General features: G+C 41.9%; 1 protein-coding gene across 4 annotated transcripts in view; it reads left to right on the top strand.

The window, feature by feature from the left end:
* The first annotated feature begins 248 nt into the window (after nt 1-248).
* The window catches only part of MCTP1 (multiple C2 and transmembrane domain containing 1), a 550,214-nt gene continuing 529,256 nt past the window's right edge, over nt 249-21,206 (top strand). For all 4 annotated transcript variants that reach the window (XM_068533874.1, XM_068533867.1, XM_068533860.1 and 1 more), the window contains exon 1: nt 249-971. In XM_068533874.1, the coding sequence (XP_068389975.1) occupies nt 249-971 (723 nt within the window). The remainder of the gene's footprint in view (nt 972-21,206) is intronic.

Below are 21,206 nucleotides of genomic sequence, written 5' to 3'. Positions count from 1 at the left end.
TTGGCTACAGCGCCAGCCCACCCCCGCAGGTGCGGGAGGAAGAGGCCGCGCCGGAGTCCCGCGGCCGGAGAGCCTCGGCGGCGGCGGCGTCTTTCCCCCGCGCTGGCCTGAAGCCGCCGGTCACTCCCGGCTTCTGCTGCTGCGTCTGCCGTCGTCGCCGCCAGCGCGGGGCTCCGGCAGGAGGCGCGGCCGGAGCGGGCGGAGAAGAAGGAGGAGGAGGAGGGGAGCGGAGGAGCAGGGGGTGGAGGATGGAGCCCCGGGCTGCCGCGGCGGGCTCGCCCGAGCCTGCGGCGGCGTCCTCTTCCTTCCAGGCCCGGCTCTGGAAGAACCTGCAGCTGGGGGTGGGCAAGAGCAAGGGCGGCGGGGGCGGGCGCGCGGGGGTCCCCGAGCGCCGCACTGCGGCCACCCCGTCGCCCTCCCCGCCACCCCCGGGGGGTAGGCGGGACGCACTGGCCGGCTCGGGTGGCGCGGGCAGCAGGTGGAGCGGCTTCAAGAAACGGAAGCAAGTGCTGGACCGCGTCTTCTCCTCCTCCCAGCCCAACCTGTGCTGCTCCTCGCCGGAGCCTGTCGAGCCCGGGGGTGCCGGCAGAGCGGAGCAGGGGTCCACGCTGCGCCGCCGGATCCGCGAGCATTTGCTTCCCGCGGGAAGGGGTCCGCTGGCAGCCGCCGGAGCAGCCGGAGTGACGCCTCCTGGCGGACGCTCCCCGGACTCAGCTCGCTCTTCGTCCTCTGCCTCATCCTCCCTGTCCTCCTCACCCCAGCCGCCCCCGAGGGGGGACCGCGCCCGAGATGAGGGTGCACGGCGTCGGGGCACCGCGGCGCACTTGTGCCATCAGAAGAGTTCCTCCCTGCCGGGCACCGCCTGCTTGGAGCAGCTGCTGGAGCCGCCGCCGCCGCCTCGAGCTGAGCCAGCACGGAGCCCAGCAGAGCCGCGAACCGCGGAGAAGGGCGAGGAGCGCGGCAGCAGCCGGGTGAGTGACAGGTGGGCGCGGCCGGAGCCTGGGTGCGCGGGGCCACGCCTCCAGCTGTGGGCGATCGAGACCCCGGGAGTTGCTGGCGGGGTAGGGGTGCTACCAAGTTCAAGCAGTGGAAAGAAAACATCCCGCTCCTGCTTAGTAGAGTTCTGACTTGCGCTCTGACTTGACTTTTGACAGAAATAATACCTACTACTAGAAGCTGTTTGAGTAGCTTTCTCAGTTGCCGATGAAAGTGGAAGTATTAATTGTAGCCAAATAGGAGAGGAATAAAGTTAGACATAAAATGGGTACTTTTTGGAGATCTCCTAAAAGGACTGTCTAGCTAAGTCTCATCTTGTCAAAAGAAAAACAAGCAAACCCAACAACTTGCAGGGAAAATTAGAAATGCGAGGAGGTGAATTAATGGCAAACGTGAGGTCATGTCTTGGGGAAACCCTTTAAGCAGAAGTCTGTTCATCTTCCCGCCCTCCCTTCTCAAAACTTTCTGCTGCGAGTGGATCGCTGCCTAACAAGTAGACAGCGTGAGTGTCGCTTCCGAGTTAAACAGATGTTCCTATGGCCTTTTTAGTTTTGATAGTCATCTGAAGTAGTTGCGTTTAAATTATTCTGCTGTAGACGTGATGTTGACTCTCTGGTCAGGCAAGAGTCAAGTAAAAATGTATCTGTAAGATCTGTAAAGCGTTCCACTGAGTGGCAGCTTTTACTCCCTCGGTTTTGCAGAGGCGATGTTCTCCTTTTGTAAATTTTTATCAAATCGTGTCAATGCTAGCAAATATTTTGAAAGTTCCATTCTGCCAGGGACCTAAAGAACTCTTTTCTGCCAATACATCTTACTTTGTTTAAATTCTAATTATTTTGACTCTGATTAATTGTTAGGTTAATGACATATACATTAAAACTTTAATTAGATTAAAAGTTGGGTCACAAAAACCATGAGGCCATGCGTTGAAGGGTAAGATATGGGAATAGATGGGATTTCAGTTGAAAATGTTTATAGTTTATTGGCTAATTTATTAGTGTAGTTTCAGAAAGTAAACCAGAATACTAGTATGTTTTGTTGCCTAATAAACACAATTGCTTGCAGTAACCTGATGTTACTAATGCTCTAGAAAACACCTGATGGTTTAGAAAAAGGTTACAGTTATTCTCAGAAGAGTAGGCAGAAATAATACTGACAAAAAGTCTAAATAAACCTATTTTTCCTTTTATCTTGAAAGAGAATTGACTAGAACTCCTGTTTCTGGTTCCAAAATGAGGTAAACAGTGGTTTTAAAAAGATTCTTTAAATTCAGTGTAGATGAATACTATATATTTTAAAAATATTTATATTTGAGTGTGTACATAATCCTAATGTATAAGAATTTTAGAGCTGAGGTACTTGTTTACATTTGTTTTTATTAACTTTTATGATCAAGAATGATAAAAAATAAGAATTGAATTATTTTGGAAGGCAGAGATCATATTGCTGCAAATGTTAACTTACTAAATAACTTTGCAATTCACTGAACCAAGATATTTTCACAGTAAAAGCAAGAGAATTCAGAATTAATCTTTATATTCATTTTTACCCAAACGTTTTCAGACACTATCAATCTTTATTTTAAAAACTGCTATGTAAATATAAATTTTGTATACAAAAGACCAAAAAACCTTTTTTGAGAGGATACTAAACAAACATTATTGTGTGTGCCTTCACTATATGTTGGGCACTTCCATGATTTAATCGTCATAGCTGCCCTACATGATAGAAGTTCTTGTTGCTATTTTATGCATTAGGAAATGAATGCTCAGAGAAATTAAATAATCTTTCCAAGGTCACATGGTTAATATATGACAGAGAGAGTTTTTGTCATTCTCCACAGTGTTTTTCCATCGCTACAGCTACGTTTGACAACTTTTAGAACTTTTTATGTCTCTGAGATAACTTCAGTCTTATTGATTAATACTTGCAAGTTTACATACATTCTGGATCCCTAGAATCAGTTCTGTGATGGATTAGCTGAATTAATTTGTTCTTTGTTCTCTGTAATGCATTGTTGCATATCTTTTATATCACATTTACAAATGACATTGTTGATCATACCATCTGTAGTTCTAAAGAAGCTTTTCATTATAAAGAACCAGAATTTCAGTGAAGTCATAGGAGGAATACAAAAGCTAAAATATCTTTCCCAGAGTAGGTGAAAAGTGGAGTGTAGGCAGGAAAATAAGCCCTGAGGCTTTATTGTTGATTCCGTGCATCTGCTGCTCAGGAAGCCTTGTGCCCTGAGAAGTGGACAGTTTTCTCTGTTACGAGTCACAAATGCAGTTTTCAGCAGCACTCTGTCACTAATGCACAACAGAGGATTCCTCAGTCCTCTAAATGCCTCTTTGCCCAACTCAAGGAGTCTGGCTCACCTCTCTGAACGGAGAGAAGAAAGAAATGGAGTTGGAGGCTGGACCTGGAAGAGGACACTCTAAGGTGTCCAGGAGTAGGTGTAACTCGGCAGCACCCTTCCGAGCTTCCGGCACGTCTCAGAGATCTTTCCTTGCTCTCCTAACACCTCATTGCTGAAGATACTTGGGCATGGGGAGGAAGCGCGTAGCACATGCAGATTTCAGTTTTATTCACAGTTCATAAGCACAGATGGGAACGCATAAAAAGAAAAGATGCTAAAAACATTAAATCCATCTTCAGATTGCCTAGATAAAAAGCACTTTCTCTCAAGGAAGAAAGAAAATTCGTTGCAAAATAAGGCAAATTGCTCACATTTTCTCTTGTTCTCTGCTTGATCCTGGCATCAGCCATGTTCTCCAACACACTCCCTGCCTCTCCACTGCCCAGCCGAGCACGAGGACACAACAACATATGTGCACGTACACTGACACTGAGTGGAGATATTAAGCAAAAACAAAAAAATCATTTTGGACTGCTAGGGAAAGAGATTTGGAAGCCACTGATGTATAATAATTACAACTAAACAAACCATTCTACCTCCTATGCCCTTGTCAGCCCTCTTGCTATTATGTTTTCTTTAGCCAAATATACCTTTGAACGACAGTTTAACAGACTTAATAATGCCTTGCTGTTGGGGCATGTGCATTATTTAAAATGTTCTGCTTTGGAAAAAAAAAGAAACCCCTTTCTTCCCACTGATTCTAGTTCACGTGCTGGGCCATACTGTCATACCAGATGCATTTCATTTTCTGCAACGCAGTTGGGAGAGATGCGTTCTCAATTTGTGTGCATATCAAAAATGTGCCAATTTTATGTATTCTGTCTTGATGAGTTACTAAAATTATACTTTGCTAGAATCAGAAATTCCGTTAAGATAAAGAGTTAGGAATGAATATGTTGCGTTTTTTAAGTGTTTTAACAGAAGTGTGTAGTGTTTATGAATGTTAAACTTTTGTTGTTTTTTTTTCAAATTCATTTTGTTAAAATTGCTGTCATCGAGGAGCAAAAATTATTTTGAAAAAAAGTGGATAAAATATTCAGGGTATGATAGGAATATCCATTCACTGGGATAAAATTCCTAAAACACATATGAAAGCCCCAACAAAAAGTGGAAGATATTTTCTAAGATTAAGTCTAGACATGAAGTAAATATTGCTTTATTAATTATCTGATCTTTTAAAGAAAGCCTGTATTTTCAAAAACTATTAAAAATGTGATTTGGGTAATTTTTGCTATTTATTTTTCAGGTGTCTTTAATCTTACTTCAAAGAACCTAACTTAGTCTTGGGGAAAGCACAAGTTTTAAAAAAATTCCTAATGTAAATAATTAAAACCACTAAAAATCCCCCAGTAATCTCAAAAATAAGCTCCTAAAAGGAGTGTTAGTAGCTTTTCCAAAGCTTTTGCAAGTGAGAGAGTGAGGGTGAGATCTTAGAACATTTTGGAGCAGCATGTCAAGTTTGATGTGTGATTGCATTCTTGAGAAATTTTGGGACATCTGGTTGTTCCAGAGAAAGGGCATAAACAAGAGTGATAGGTTTACTTTGGAGTGGAATTGTTTCTTGTAACCTTTAATTACTGTCAGGTGTATCTGGTGGATCTGAGTAGAGCTATGGATCTTGTATAAATGCAACTGTTATGAGGTAGATGTTTGAAATTGGCTTGAAACCTGTCTCAGTAGGCACTAGCAATTGTGTGCTGTTATTATTTTTGAAAGGTATATTAAAGTTTTGCCAATGCCACCATTACAAGTAAGTGGGTGTTGAAAACAATTAACAGGGGCTTTGCTGGTCCTTTTCATTGAAGATGTAAATTATTTTCCTTGCAGTGGTGGCAAAAGTAGCCTAAAATTAACCCAGGCAGTACTGGTGACATCACAGCTTCACACAGTAATGAAAAAATCTTACATAACTTTTGGAAAATATGTGCACATTATCATGAAAGTGAATACATACTTGGAGGAATAAAATAAAATTAACAGATTCATAAAGAAAATAGGACAAATATTCCCCCTTTTTTTCCGTTGCCCCATTGTTCGGAAATATGGGATGATTTCATAAAATTAAAGGTTAATAATATGTCTTTGGCACCACAAGGAAACATGTAGTATGATTTCTTTGCTCATAAGGATTATCAAAACGTTTGCCAACTCTAGATTGATGAAGAGTAAAAAGTATGTGTAGATAACATTATAAGCATTGACAAAATCTGCAGATTCAGAAGTTAGGGTAATGCATTTTTTAAATTAAATCATAGTTACTTACAGTATCATAGCAGACATCTATTTTAGATAAGCAGAAATTAATTTTTTGAAATCTGAAACTTTTTTGCTTTGAATTTTTTATTTTGCTGGAAAACTTACTAAAAACTATATATTTCCCTGCCTCAACAAACCAAGCATCCTAAATAAAACCTTTTCTTGATATCTGAGGGCCATTTTTGTGAATAGTGGCTTTTTGGGGGGGTTGTTTTATGTGAATGAAACAGATATTGTCTTAACTTTCTTTAGGTAAGCTTGCTTGTTTTCATAAAATTACAGTATAACATACCTATTTATGATAAGCTTATCTTCCTATAAAGTTAATTATTCAAAGGTGTGAGGCACTCTTCCTCAAGTCCTTTTTTTCCACTTGCCAGATAATCTTTACTGTCTTTATTTGTGAATTTTGATTTGTCGCTACCATTGAAAATATCATTTTTTTTCCCTGCATGGTGAACTTTATGTGCTATCTTGATCTCTTTGTCATTGTCAACCTTTTCTTCTAATTTACATTGCTTTTTATAAATCACGTGTGGAGAGTGATTACTATACCTCAACAATTCAAGACTGTATGCAAATATATTTCCCCCTCCAATGTATACCGGTTTCTTATCATTAGAAAGTTTTTTCAGCAGAATAGTAGGCCACAATTTCCCCAGTGTCCCAAGTACTCCTATTTAATATTAGTCTGAGGGCAAGCAACATGAAAACTGCATTTTAAATATAATGAGATTTTAAAGTCCTGCATACTACCTTCTTGAGAGAACAATTTTCCTATGAAATCTATTTGAGATATTTTATATCAGCCTTATTTCCCATTCTCTTGGGCCCTAGCCAATCTGGAAAATTATGACACATGATAGGCAAATGGGACTCTGGACGTTTTAGGATCAATGCATCCTCTTAATCCCATGGGTTTTATTTAGAGAGGCTCCTTCAGTGTTAGCAATCTCACTGTATTTTGCACTGCTAGAGTAGAATTTGGCAAGCCTTAGTACAATGGACCTATTTAATCAGCATTGTAAAATGGATCGGGGAAGACTACTCAATAAATGGTTGCTGAATGAACGAAGGGATGAATGGATGGGCTGGAGTTGTTCAGAGATAAGTTCTCTTGGAAAAGTTTCAAACTCACTTTATGGTTGTGTAATGATGTTCTTGCCTTCTTGTTTCCAAGTCCTTTTACGCCTGGCAAATGTATTTGACATTCCCCTCTTCTCCCAGTTGCTGGCATGGCTTTCCTGTAATTCTGGTTCATATCTGAGGGCATAAAGGGAGGATATGACCACCATATTGTGCTCACGTGGGGGATGGAGGAGTGATTTCTGCTTCCGAGGTCTCTGGCTCAAGGATGCATTTCTTGTTGCTGGTCTCCGATTCCAGGTATCTGTTTTGCACCCACGTTTCCTTGTCTGGCCTATGAGATCACACCCCGACACCTGAATCACCAACACCTGTTGACATATCCTCTCTCATGATCTCTGAGTCTTGAACTCTCCTTGGATCTTAGCTCAAGATACTTTCCTGCCTGCTTCCTTGCACTTCTCCTCAAACCCATTTACTTTAACTAGATTAAAATCCCAATCTCGATCAAGAATCCTGCCCTTACTAGCCTGACTCATTCTGTTGCCAAGTGTGTGAACTGGGGTTCAGACGGTTGGTCAGTTGCTTCTCATAGTGACTACCTGTCTAATGCTGAGCCTATTTTTAGAACACCAAAGACTCCTCCAGAGAATCTGCATTGCCTGTCAACTGCATTTGCCTATACAGGGCGTTTCTTCCCTTGGAGGACTGGCCCAGAGCTGTTCATTGTCTCTGTGTCCCTACTTCCTCTTCTCCTGTTTTCAAACTCTCACCATGCCTCCTCTTGGACATCATCACCCTTTTTCTTAGTCCTGCTTGCTTTCTCTTTCTCCTTAATATTTTCTCTCTTTCTGATTGCAAGACGATTTTTGTAACTAACCATTAAGCATCTGGAGCTGTGCTGTCCCATATGGCAGAGCCACTCGGCTACTGAGCACTGGAAGAGTGGCTAGTTCAAGTTGAGACGGGTGGAAAGCATAAAGCGCACACCACATTTTGAAGCCTTAGCTCAAAGAAAAGGAAGTATAATATCTTATTACTAATTTTTTATGTTGCTTGTGTGTTGAAATAGTATTGTGGATATATTGGATTAAGTAAAATATATTATTAAAGTTAATTTCACCCACTCCTTTTCATTTAAAAATGTGGCTGCTAGAAAATTTTAAATTATGTATGTGACACATTTTTATTTCTATTGGCCAGCACTGATCTAGAGCAGGTGTTCGAACTCCGTTACCCACAGAGGCCATCAAAATAAAGAAAATGAGCAAAGGTTTGATGGGGCCTGTGGTGAGTGAGGAAGCCGGTGCCCCATTTGAGGGGCAGCTGCTTCTCACCTCCAGCTGATTATTATCATGCAGTGAAAGCAGTGCTGCCAGAGTTTCTAGATTCTTTAACAGAAGCCAAAAAAATGCAGATTTTTGCGTGAAGTCTCCAGAATCTTGAATTTTTGACAAATAATTGATTTTTAGAAAAATGCAACACAGACCAAATAAAATATATCTCTGGGCTGACTTTAGCTATCAGCTTGAACTTCTGACTCAGAGAGCTCATGTTTGATTTCTCCTCTCCCCTCCCAGTGCTAGATGAATGTTATCTGGACGTAGTAGGTGTCAATACATTTCACAAAATAACAGCACCAGGAGTGGTGGGATGGAAGATAGAATGCAGTGGGTTGGAGGGTGCATGGAAAGATGAGGTGGGGACAGAGAGTGGCCAAGCAGTTTGGCTCTCCACAAGGGATAAAAGAAAGTGGTGATGAGAACACGAGAACCATGCTGGGATGGGATCATGGGCAGGTTTTTGGTTTTTTGGGGTTTTTTTAACATCTTTATTGGAGTATAATTGCTTTACAATGGCGTGTTAGTTTCTGCTGTATCATACCGTATGCTGACACATATATATGGAATTTGGTTTTTGTTTTTAATGGATATCACCTGAGTGGGTTGATGAGTCAGCGCCTGTGGAGAGGGCGAGGTTGAAGTTAAAGGAGAACGGGGGTTAATTGATGGATGAAGGCCTTAAGGACTCAGGTGGGGGTGGGTCCCAGAGAGCAGGGGAATGGTAGCGTCAGTGGAAGAAGGACCCTCTCCCTTGCAGATGGAGGAGACGGCGCGGGTGTGGATGCAGGTAAGGAGTAGGCTGGGGGGCAGCAGTTTGAGGGTGTTGCCACCTGATGGCCTCTGCCTTGTTTTGAAGGTGTGCTTAGGATTCGGACACAGGGAGATGGAGGAAAGAATATTGCCATTGGCGCAGAGACGAACAAGTGCCCTGTGTATTCAGAAATGGGGCGTCAGTAGTGGGACTGAAGCCTAGGGTGTGGGGTGGGGTAGAGGGAAATGAAGGTGCAGATGAAGGTCTGGGGACTCTGGGGGCTGAGGAGCATATCTAGGGAGGCAGAGGGACCCCTGGAGGCATTTGAGCAGGGGAGACAGGGAAAGTGAGCCTTGGAAGGGTGAAGTTGGCAGCAGGGGCAGGCGACCACTCGGAGGCCAAGGCAGTCCCCTGAGAGCCTGATGTTGGGCAGGTGACTGACCCTGGGGATGGGGAGATGGAAAGATTTATAAGACCAGGGATGTGGCTGAACCTTCAGGAAAAGGGAGAGTGAAAGGAATAAATCAGAGCACATGTCCCCCTTTACTTATGTTTTTGATTTTTCCTGGTTCTGTTCACAAACGCTTGTATTGAAAAGTATTTTCCTTTGGGAGGGAGAGGGAAGGTTAAGTTTTGAATTTGCATTTGTGTAAAGTGGTTGAGGGTGCCAGGCTCTTGAGTGCCAGATTGTCACCTATTTACTGTAATAGCTCAGATTCTTTTGAAAAAACTTATTTTATTGAAGTAGAGTTGATTTACAATGTTGTGTTAATTTCTGCTGTATAGCAAACTGATGCAGTTATACATATATATCCTTTTTCATATTCTTTTCCATTATGGTTTATCACAGGATACTGAGTATAGTTCCCTGTGCCATACAGTAGGACCTTGTTGTTTATCCATTCTATGTATAATAGTTTGCATCTGCTAATCCCAAACTCCCAATCCATTCATCCCCAAGCCACGCCCCCTGCCTTGGCAACCACAGATCTGTTCTCTGTGTCTATGAGTCTGTTTCTGTTTCGTAGATAAGTTCATTTCTGTCATATTTTAGATTCCACATATAAGTGATATCATATGGTATTTGTCTTTCTCTTTCTGACTTACTTCAATTAGTATTGTAATCTCTAGGTCCATCCATGTTACTGCAAATGGCATTATTTCATTATTTTTTATGTAAGAGCTCATATTCTTTATATTATAGTTATTTGGATTCTTCCATGAGTAAAATAGTTCTTTTCCCTGCAGTATTAGGCACTGAAAGTAGTGAGTGTTAACGGAGCAAAAGAAAGGGCAAAACATATGTTTGTCAGTTAAAAAAAAAAACAGGTAAAACAAGAAAACCTCCTACACATTTCTGTTACATAGATTTTTATGGTGTCTGATGTCAGAGACTAAATATTTGGGGAAATAGTTACAATGAAAAGGTTTGGAATTGAAGGACTCTGTTGGCAATTTTCGATCTTAAGGCATTGCGGCTCAAATGTGTTGAAATATGCATTCTCTCTCAGATTCAGGGTTGACCCATGACACATGATCAATTTCTGAAAATTACAAATAGATATTCTCTCAAAATAGAAACAATATTCTATCTGGACCCTTAAGCCATATTTGACCCCTGTTCTTTTATTGAAATGTAAAATAGCTTTTGATAAGAGAGAAATTCAGCATTTCTAGAGTTGCCTTTGAATAATAGTTTCACCACACCAGACTAGAAGTCTGAGTGTTTTCCAAAATCTCTTTTGCGATTGGAATAGGTTTTGGAGACAAGTTCTGTGTCACTACAGAGCTGTTGCCAAACCGCAAGCTCCCTGGCGGTTGGAACACTCTCCTTCAGCGTGGCCGCTGTCTCCTGGCTGAGAGCAGTCACAGACTGCGCCTCCCTTTTCTTTCTTTGCCTCCCTGGACTTTCAAAAGGAAGCTGGAGTAGGGGGCAGGGGCGGGGTCCAGCTGAGATTGGGATCTCACCTGGTTCTCTGTGGCCTTGCACACGTGCCCTTTCAACTCAGCGGTTTTAAGCAAAAAAACCACATTGACTTAACCAGTTTGGTTATCGCCCCAGTCCCACTCTGCTCCCTTCGGCCTGCTAGGTGGCATTCGTTTACTCCAGACTCAGGTTGCTGCTTCTGTGACTTCCTGACCTGCTGTTAGGGAGGGAGTCAGGTGAGTGAGATTTAGGGGAACCGGCGGAGATGGGAGGGAGAACGACCTTTCGCAGTTAGTTTCCCAGGCCCCACGCCCTCTGCCTCTTTTCAAGGAAGATGGAGCTTTGTAAAGTGTTTTTAATCTGTTCCTCTCTACCTGACATTTTCACTGTCCCCAGTGCCAACATTTTTCTTCCTGGGTATATGCCAGGGTATGAGGAAGAACTTTACGGACCTTGCCACGAGAGGGTCTTTGTGTATTTTGAATGACCAACCATGGTTAGTCTGTGTACCTCTGTCACAGGACTATCCAGGTGGTATATTCTTTGGGTCTTGGCTCTTCATTCTCTGCCCTCCTGCTACTTGCCTTTCAGCTATGTCATTTCTCTTTCTTTCTGGGAACAAGAGCAGAGAAAATAAAAAAGAAAAGTCAGGCATTTTTTTTTTATTAGGGGCTTTCATAATTTTTTCCCACAGTGAAGTTTAAATAATTGGCTCCTATAACGTTTTGACATTTTGTGTTGCTCTGACATAGGCTGTACACACACACACACACACACAATTATGCCTTCACCTAGTATGGTTTATACACATACATACCTGTTTTTTCACATACATCATATTTCCACTGGAGTCAAAGATAACCAGAAGAACTCCAGAATTCTTCCACCTGAATTTAATCTGATAATACTAAATTTCAGCGATAACATAGTCCTTACAAATGGTCTAGGTTCATTTAGTATGAGTAGGTGTACAATAACCAGCTCAACCAAAGAGAAAAAAAAAATTAGAAGACAGTTTTTATCGTTTACTGTGGGGTGTGTTCTACAAAGGGAATGAGTAATCTTCCTTTGAATTTAAACTAATGTATAAGGAATACCTTCTCTTCAGTAACAATAATCATTCTTCTGTAACTGTTCATCTTATTTATAGCCACCATGGAAGACAGGTCATTGAATTATTTCCTTAATCTTTTGAAACCTAGATGTCACAGTAACTAAGATCTTCATTAGTATTTACAGCTTGGCCCGGCTTTAGTCTCACAAAGTGATCCTCACATAAAAAACGGGGAAACATTTTGGAGAGTTTCTTTATTGATACAGTTCACCTTTTAATTAGAGAAAAAGTCATCCCTTTATTTTTATTTTTTTTAAATTGGGGTATAGTTGTTTTACAATGTTGTGTTAGTTTCTGCTGTATAGCAAAGTGAAGTAGAGTTCCCTGTGCTATACAGCAGGTTCTTATTACTTATCTATTTTATACATATTAGTGGATACATGTCAATCCCAGTCTCCCAGTTCCTCCCATCACTGCCACCTCCCCGCCGCTTTACCCCCTTGGTGTCCATACGTTTGTTCTCTACATCTGTGTCTCTATTTCTGCCTTGCAAACCGGTTCATCTGTACCATTTTTCTAGATTCCACATATATGTGTTAATATACGATATTTGTTTTTCTCTTTCTTCACTTACTTCACTCTGTATGACAGTCTCAACCCTAAAAAGTGATACCTTTAGGGTTGTAAAGATGTATTCTCACAATCACAGAAAGCTCATTTTTTGAAATCACCTGAAAAAGAGAGTTGGAGAATAACTGAATTAGGACCAAATGGATCTGGGACAGCAGAGCTTTTGTTTGTGTTGGCTGCTTAAAGGATGTTCTATTTTCTGTTAGTGTTGCTAATGATTCTCAATGGCTCTTTTTATAACATAATCCTCTTAATTATATATGGATGGCATTTTGAGTGGTGTATTTGTAAGTGCCCATTTCCTGTTTCAAAATCTATTTTTTTCTTTCTAGGAGTGTAAGTCTAATGTGAGCTTCAAGCAGCTACACAAATTTTGTTTGTATTTGGAGCTAGAGCTTCGTACTAGGTTTGTGTGGACTTGTTTTGCATAAGTGTCCATGACCATCTTTGTAGTGTTATCTGCTGTGGTAGGGCTTGGCCTTCACTCCTCTGCCTTTGAACTAATATTTGTTAAATCACAATGCACATTCTGTCTTCTGAAGTTTCATTATGTGAGGTAGGACGTGCTGATGATGGTCCTCCTCTGGCCACCCCGGGCTGTGCTCTCTTTGCTCAATTGTATCATGTTACCTTTGACATGAGGCCAACTAACTATGGGTCCTCTCACCCCCATTTTATTTTATTTATTTTTCTTCTAGTTTAATTGAGATATAATTGACATTAACACTGTATAAGTTTAAGGTGTACAGCATAATTATTTAGATACATCATGAAGTGATCATCATAGTAAGTTTAATGGACATCCATCATCTCATATAGATATAACATTAAAGAAATAAAAAAAAATTTTTTCTTATGAGGAGAACTCTTTTTTTTTTTATCAATTTAATCACTGTTCTCCCTGTAGTTTTTATTAATTAATTAATTTATTTATTTTTGACTGTGTTGGGTCTTCGTTTCTGTGCGAGGGCTTTCTCCAGTTGCAGCGAGCGGGGGCCGCTCTTCATCGTGGTGCGCGGGCCTCTCACTGTCGCGGCCTCCCTTGTTGCGGAGCACAAGCTCCAGATGCGCAGGCTCAGTAGTTGTGGTTCACAGGCCCAGTTGCTCCGCGGCATGTGGGATCTTCCCAGACCAGGGCTCGAACCCGTGTCCCCTGCATTAGCAGGCAGATTCTCAAGCACTGCACCACCAGGGAAGCCCGTGAGGGGAACTCTTAAGGTTTAATGTTATAACAACTTTCATGTGTAACATACCGCAGTGTTAATTATATTTGTCATGTTGTACATTACATCCCTAGTACTTATTTATCTTAAACTAGAAGTTTGTACCTTTTGACTGTCTTCATCCAATTCCCGCTCCTACCCATCCTCTCTGGTAACCACAAATCTGATCTCTTTTTCCTTGAGTTTATTTGTTTGTTGTACTTTATAACTAGTATTAATAACAACTAAACATACAGAGCATTTATTATGTATTGGCACTATTCTAAGTGCTTTTTATGTATTAACTTATTTATTTACTACAGTACTTTCTGAAGTAGGTTTATTATCATTTGCATTTTCCAGATGAATAAAGTGAGCTACAGGAGACTAAGTGACTTGTCCCAAGTCACACATCATGTAATTTGGATCCAGTTCCCTTGGCCCTTAAACTTTACAAAGGAAGGCTGTTTGTAGTAGGTTGTGCCTGAGAAGCCCAGTTTAGGAAAACAACTCCAAGTGGAGTTGTTTTTTCTCCTTATCTCAGTATTGACATTACAGCTCTTCTTTGCCCCTGACATTTCCTTCCCATCTTTCTGATCTCTGAAGGTTGTCTCATAACAAGTAAATTTAATGAAGACAGATTTAGTATAACAGAAGATTTTGGTGTCAGGCATAAACCTGGCTCTACTACTTCCTTCTTACTGGTGGGAAGCCCTCTGAGATCTCTTTGACTGCTAGATAAAGGTATAGCTAGCAACTTTTAAATGTCAGTCCTGCTTAAAAAAACTCTTCCTCACCAAGTGCCCCACTATACATCACTGTTATTTCTAGTATTGATATTATCCTGAGGAACATGTTATAATTTACAAGACCCTTATAATTATGTATTTTGTATATTCTATAGCCTCATCTCATCTCTGTCATTAATCCTCTCTTGTTCCATGAACAGCATGGTAGTAGTGGAAGGAAACAAAGTAGATCTATCTGCTAGGCATTCTTTACACAGTATCTCAAATAGATGTTATAAAATATGTACATTATTTCACTTTAAGTCTCACAGCAATTTTGACGAAGAGATATTGTTATATATGCATTTATTTATAACACATAGGTATATGCTACAGTTGTATTTTATATATGGGAAATTCTTAGAGGCCATGTAAGTAATTTGTCTGCAGTCCTGATTCTGTCTACAGTTAGTAAGTGGCAGAGTTTGGGTAACAGACAGCTGATTTCTGCCAGGGCCATAGTTTCCAGGGTACCCACTGCTCCACCAGTAGTGAGGGCACATCAGTGCACCAGCACCAGGTACATGACGTGCCCAAACCAGTGATTCGTGGTTGAGTCTGGTATTCCTTCAACACCAGCCCTGTCAATGAGTTTGAGTCTTACCATTGTTTTGGGGGGATAGCTGGAGGAATGTGCCATTATTAGTTGGAGAAAAGTATCTAAAAAAATGTAGTGAGCGGCTTCCGTGGTGGCTCAGTGGTTAAGAATCTGCCTGCCAATGCAGGGGACATGGGTTCGAGCCCTGGTCTGGGAAGATCCCACATGCCGCAGAGCAACTAAGCCTGTGCGCCACAACTACTGAGCCTGCGCTCTAGAGCCCGCGAGCCACAACTATAGAAGCCCATGTGCCTCGAGCCCGTGCTCCACAACAAGAAAAGCCACCACAATGAGAAGCCTGCGTACGGCAACGAAGAGCAGCCCCCGCTCGCAGCAACTAGAGAAAGCCCACGCGCACCAACGAAGACCCAACACAGCCCAAAAAAAAAAAAAAAAAAAAAAAAAAAAAAAAATATATATATATATATATATATATATATATATATATATATAGTGAGTGGGAGTGTGTTAGTCTGTTTATTTGTGGGCTCATTCCAAGAGCTCATAAGTGAATATTTCTCACATCAATCTTCTCATGCATTCTGTACATGTATTTTGACTTCCAGTGATGTTGTTAAACTCCTGTAAAAATAAAGCTGTACATTCTGCAGTTAGTCTAGGTGTTAGGATCTCTGGACAGGAAAACAAATTGTTCTCAGAGCATCTAGTTGTTTGTGAATATGCCCAAGTGGGGTATATTCCTTAAATAAGGAAAAGGCAAGATAGTTCTTGCCTTATGGTACAACCAGTGGAATTGGTACAACTTCTAATGTTTCTTGGTAATAACAATAATAGCACTAAAATCTTAGTCTTGTGCCAGTCAGTGTTTCACAGGCATTACTTCATAATCTTTGTGACAATAAGGAGCAGGAATTCGTAGTCTCATTTTGTAGATGGATCACTGGAGGCTCAGAAGGTGTGAGCACTTGCTCGAGGTGATGCAGCTGTAAGTGGTAGAGCTGGGATTTCGTACCTAAGTGACTGGCTCCAAACCTCATGACTAATTGCCACGTTCCATGGCTTTCCTCAACACTGAAGAGCTGCTCCATCTCCTGAGTATTGTCATATAGCTCTTTTCCAGGTGTCTTGGAATAGGGGAAAAATTTGGTTAGAATGTTCTATGTCGTGAACCAGCCCCAAGTATATATGTGTTGCTGGAAGATCCCATTCCAATCCAACACCAATGATTTCGGTAACTCATCTCTCCTCTTTTCTCTCTCCGGTCCTCACATGTTTATTAAATATTTACCCTGTGGTAGACTTGGTATCTTTTTAATACCATGATAAAGAAGACAGACCAATTCCTGTTCCCATAGACCTTATGATGTAGTAGAAGAAGCTTTCATTAAATTAAAAAAATACACAAATAATTATCAATTACAGTTGTGATAACTCATTCAGAGGTATATAGAGATAAATTGAACTACAGGAATGAATTGCAAGAGGTCCCAACCTAATCATGCAGGAAGGGGAGGGACAGGGAAGATTTTCCTGAAGAAGTGACATGTAGGATGAACTGCAAAGAATGAATAAAAGTTGGCCACATTTCCTGAGGAGAGGAAATAAGGGATGTGGCGGATGGTTATGGGCAGAGAAAACCACAGCAGAAGGTACTTAGAGAAAGATTGTGTGGGCAGCTGGAATTTGGTTAATAAGAGGGAAAGTGAGGGGGGATGGGTCTGGAATGGTTGGCAGGGGCCAGATTATACAGGGTCTTTTGGGTCATGGGGAGATTTTGGACTCTAAGTACTGAAGCAGTCTTGAGAGCCTAGATGCTTCTGAAGAGCAGAACCACCTTCAGGAAAGTTCTTGACTTTCCTGGGAATAGCTTTCCTTCACTGCTATGTATGGAATCATATTGCACTCATAGGATTGTTTTGTAAAGAGGTAGAGAAGTATGTTGGGGCCACCTTTCTCTGCTAAGATAATGGTATTTTAAAAATGTCTATAATAAATAGAAATACCAAGTGGATGAAAATATTATTCCCCCTGGAAAAACATGTCATTTCACTTTTCCTCTTGCTTTTTTATTGAGCACTGCTGGAAGGTAAATGAAGGTAGGAAATGCAGTCTAATCTCCTCCTGTCAATACTCAGGGGAGAGATTCTCTCTGACAGCACTTTTCAGAGCCTAGGTAGGGATGAAAATGAGATAAAGCCTGGTGATCCAGGTGTTACAGCTGTAAATTATGGAGAACATATTTTTTATGAGCTTCCAATTTCTTCCCTGAAGTCAGAGTGGGGAAAAAAATGAAGAACTCTGGAAAGGAGTTGTGTAAGAAGGTGTACTTTTAAAAGTCTGTATTTGTTAACATAATCGTGGGTTGATTAGGAAGACTGCTTATTGAACATGGTGGAGCAGATTTGATTTAAATTTTATATTTTCCTATATATATGTATTTTTTATAATAAATTTATTTATTTATTTATTTATTTATTTATGGCTGTGTTGGGTCTTCGTTTCTGTGCGGGGGTTTTCTCTAGTTGTGGCAAGCGAGGGCCACTCTTCATCGCGGTGCACGGGCCTCTCACTGTCGCGGCCTAACTCTTGTTGAGGAGCACAGGCTCCAGACACGCAGGCTCAGTAGTTGTGGCTCACGGGCCCAGTTGCTCCGCGGCATGTGGGATCTTCCCAGACCAGGGCTCGAACCCATGTCCCCTGCATTGGCAGGCAGATTCTCAACCACTGTGCCACCAGGGAAGCCGCTCCTATATATTTTTTAAGGTATAAAAATCTAAGTTTTATATTTTCATGTATAGCCAATATTCACATTTGCGAAACAGATAATGCAGTAGTGCCTAAGCAGGAAGGAAAGCTTAAAGTATATAAAAGCTCCCCACTACACTTATTGTACAATGTTACAGTAGGAAAAGAAAAGAAACATAAAAATTCCTCATCAAGACTGTAGTCTGTCAAAGTTGAATCAAACCTGACATGGGAGCATAAGGCAGCCTACCTGCCACTCTGAAAGCTTAGGGTATGGATTCTAGCATGTCCAGCAAGTGTGAGTGCTCAGAAATTGTACCAAGCCCCGCCCAAGTCAGGCCTGCCAATCTGTGCTTTGACCTCCCCAGCCAACTACTGTCAATGACCAACACCCAGGCAACATGGGCTGCCCTGAGCATCCAAGCATCACTGCCATCTGGTATAAGAAATAGCATCTAGTAAAAACTTTCAATGATATAAGCCATGCCCAACTCAAAAGAGTATCAAGAACCTACGTATTCTTTATCTGCGTAACGTGGTTTCTTTTTTTTGTTGTTCTTTATGTAACATTTTACTGGAGTCATAACCAAGTAAACACTATGCTATTAAAATAGCAAAGGAATTTAACATTAATTCTCATTCCATTTGGGGATCATAAAACCTTTCCAGAAACTAATGAAAGTTGTGGCATTCTCTTCATAAAGAAATACAGTTGTACACAAAACTAATATTGTGCATTCACCTTCAAGCAAGGAAGTCCATGATTTCCAATCCGTGCTCTCCAAAACCCTCAGTTACTCCCCTTGGGATAAAAGGAAGACTCAGTGATAATTCTCATGAAATAAGATGGCCTTACTAGCACTACAAAAAAATAGAAACTTGAGTCTCTGAATTTTCAGCCATGACCTTGTTTACTTATTTATTTCAGAACCTTGCAGGGTGCATGGATTGATTCTTAAAAGGAAAGAGCTATAGACAGGCCTTCTAGGGAGAAGTGCAGACATGCCCAGAAATAAGAAGTCAGTCGTGCCCTGCAGCATTTGCTGAAGAGACCAGCATACAGTTAGAGCCCTAATTTGGTCATGATTGGCATTTTTTGTTAATATTGGGTTCTGTTTTCTGGAAGTTGATTTCTCTTCCCTTGTATGGAGACTCTCCTTTGGGACCGAACCACTGAGAAGCAAGATTCTATTACGAGAGAATGTGATATCGAATAAAAGCTTCCTCTGATTATCCTCCTTAGTGGACAACATTTGCTGACTATTGGCTACCTTCACAGGGCTTTGTTCTAGATTCTGGGGACTCAAGGCTCCTGCCCTCTGGAGATTTTTCCTCTTAGTTGGGGAGATAGTAAATATATGTAAAAGATAAATGTCACTACCAGGTAGCATAAATATCCGTCTTTAGGGGGATCAAACCATGGGAATTCACTTTCTCAGGAGATAAATACAGAGGCTTAATTATCGCATTGTAACAGCTATTGGGACAATTGGTCTGGTTTGCACCAGCAGTAGTGTACATAGACTTTTGTCCTGTCAGCTCTCTCTACTCATTTTCTCTCAGTGATTCCACAGCTATCTAATGGGCTAAAAAATGTAGAGGCCTGCAGCCTGGAGGCCTCTTCTTTTTTTGAAGAAAGAGCTTTGTTCAGGTTAGAGGGCAGTTCTCAAACCTAAGATGTGGATGATTCAGAGGGATGTGGATCTCTGCTGTGTGTGCTGGGCCTTGACAAATTGAAGCACAGTTATTCCCTTTAAAATCAACCAACCAACCACAGGTCCAACTCAGAGCTCCTTGTCTGGAAGCCTAATTGTCCACTTGGGGCGGTGGCCTTTGAGAGGGAAGGTGGGTAGAGTTGGGGGTGGAATGTGGGTGCCTGTTGGAGAACTGTTGCTTGGTGCTTGGTGGACCAGGAACCAGGAAACTGACCTGCTGCTGGCTGGCTCCATGGGTCCTGCCAGGTGGACCAGGCTTGGGCACTGAACCACACCATGGTTCCTGTCATCATAATTTGAGGAGAGGTGGGTAGGAATGGAGATGTCTAATGAGACAGTTGGAGCGCAGGCATCAGGGATGTCTTATTCAGGACTCCTGCCTTGTGACAGGAGCTCAACTCTTCTTGGATATGGCTTCAAAGGAGAGTGTATCTGCTCACACCTGGCAAAGCCCCAGGGCAGCCTGGATCTAGAGCCTCAAACAGTGCCATCAAGTCTCTGTCTCTGCCCCTCCATCCTTCTTTCTTCTCTCCCCTCAGAATTGCTTGACCTTGGGCATCTTCTCTCTCAGGTAGGTTCTCTCTACCTGGTGGCCTCCAGCAGCTCTTGGCATCCATCCTCTCCACGGTTCTTGGGAGTGAGTCCCATTGGGATGATTTGGAGCGTCACTGTGCCTCCTGTGGCCAGGTCACGTGTGTACCCTTGGAGCCCAGGAGTGAGGGGCATCCAGCTTAAATAATGTGGACTGAGAGGGGGAGGGAGGTGGGTCCTTAAAGGCAAATCAGATTGCTTGGAGCAGGCAGAAATTTTCAGTGTCCACACGGGTTCAGTCAGTAATCAGCAGTAGGAAAGATGAGTGATCAGCCATCCAGAAAATCTGTCTGTGGGCTGCTGGACCCAGCTCCTGGCTTGGAACACAGGGTCCACTCCAGTTCTGCAGAGGGAGACTGTTTTTCTTCTGTGTTTTTAATGTAAAATGAGCATAGAGTATGGCAAGTAGGTTCTTTTTTTTATGCCTTTCTTCTTGAATGGGTTATACTATGTAAAGCCATAGTAATGAGATGATTAATTTTAAAGTCAGCTGTTCTACAAGCGATAGCACCTGAAGTAACCTAAAAGGTAGCTCATTTATTGAGTCCTAGAATGTTGGAAAATGACCTGTAAAACAGACTTTACATAGGTAGATACTGATACTTGGGAGATGAATATACTGAAGAAGTTAAGATAATGTCCTCTTCTCCCTTTCTCAGAGCCTAGAATATAAGCAGTTCCTGATCCACACCCCACTGAAGAAGTTTCATTTATACAAACATGCTTGAGTAGGATTCAGCCAGTGCTGCCTCAGTTTCTCCTACCATCCCTGCCATCACATAGTGGAAAAAAAACTTTGCTTTTAGGGGATCTGTGGTTTCAGTACAAAGGAAGAGAGAGAATAGTGCAAAAGAAGAATGGCTTAGGTGAACTGCCTGCCCCTGGGTTGGGGACCAGACTGGTTGACTTTGCCAAGGCAGAGAGAAGACCAGGTGACTGTCTTCCAGAGCTCAGTAAGACACAGAACCTCTCCAGACCCCCCATTTCTCTTCTGTAAAACTGGGGGAATAACATATCTCCCCACTGGTGTTGTTAAGAGGATCCAGTGAAGCCGTGTTAGTTCCTGGCATCATAAGCGCTCAATATATACTCATTATTCTCCCATGACCCTCCCCACCCCATCACTGCTATTAGCCTGTTATTC

This window comes from Eschrichtius robustus, chromosome 2 (genome assembly GCF_028021215.1).
Source record: "Eschrichtius robustus isolate mEscRob2 chromosome 2, mEscRob2.pri, whole genome shotgun sequence".
Classification (NCBI taxonomy): Eukaryota; Metazoa; Chordata; class Mammalia; order Artiodactyla; family Eschrichtiidae; genus Eschrichtius; species Eschrichtius robustus.
The sequence above is the reverse complement of the archived record's forward strand: the minus strand, read 5'-3'. Positions and strand labels throughout refer to the sequence as shown.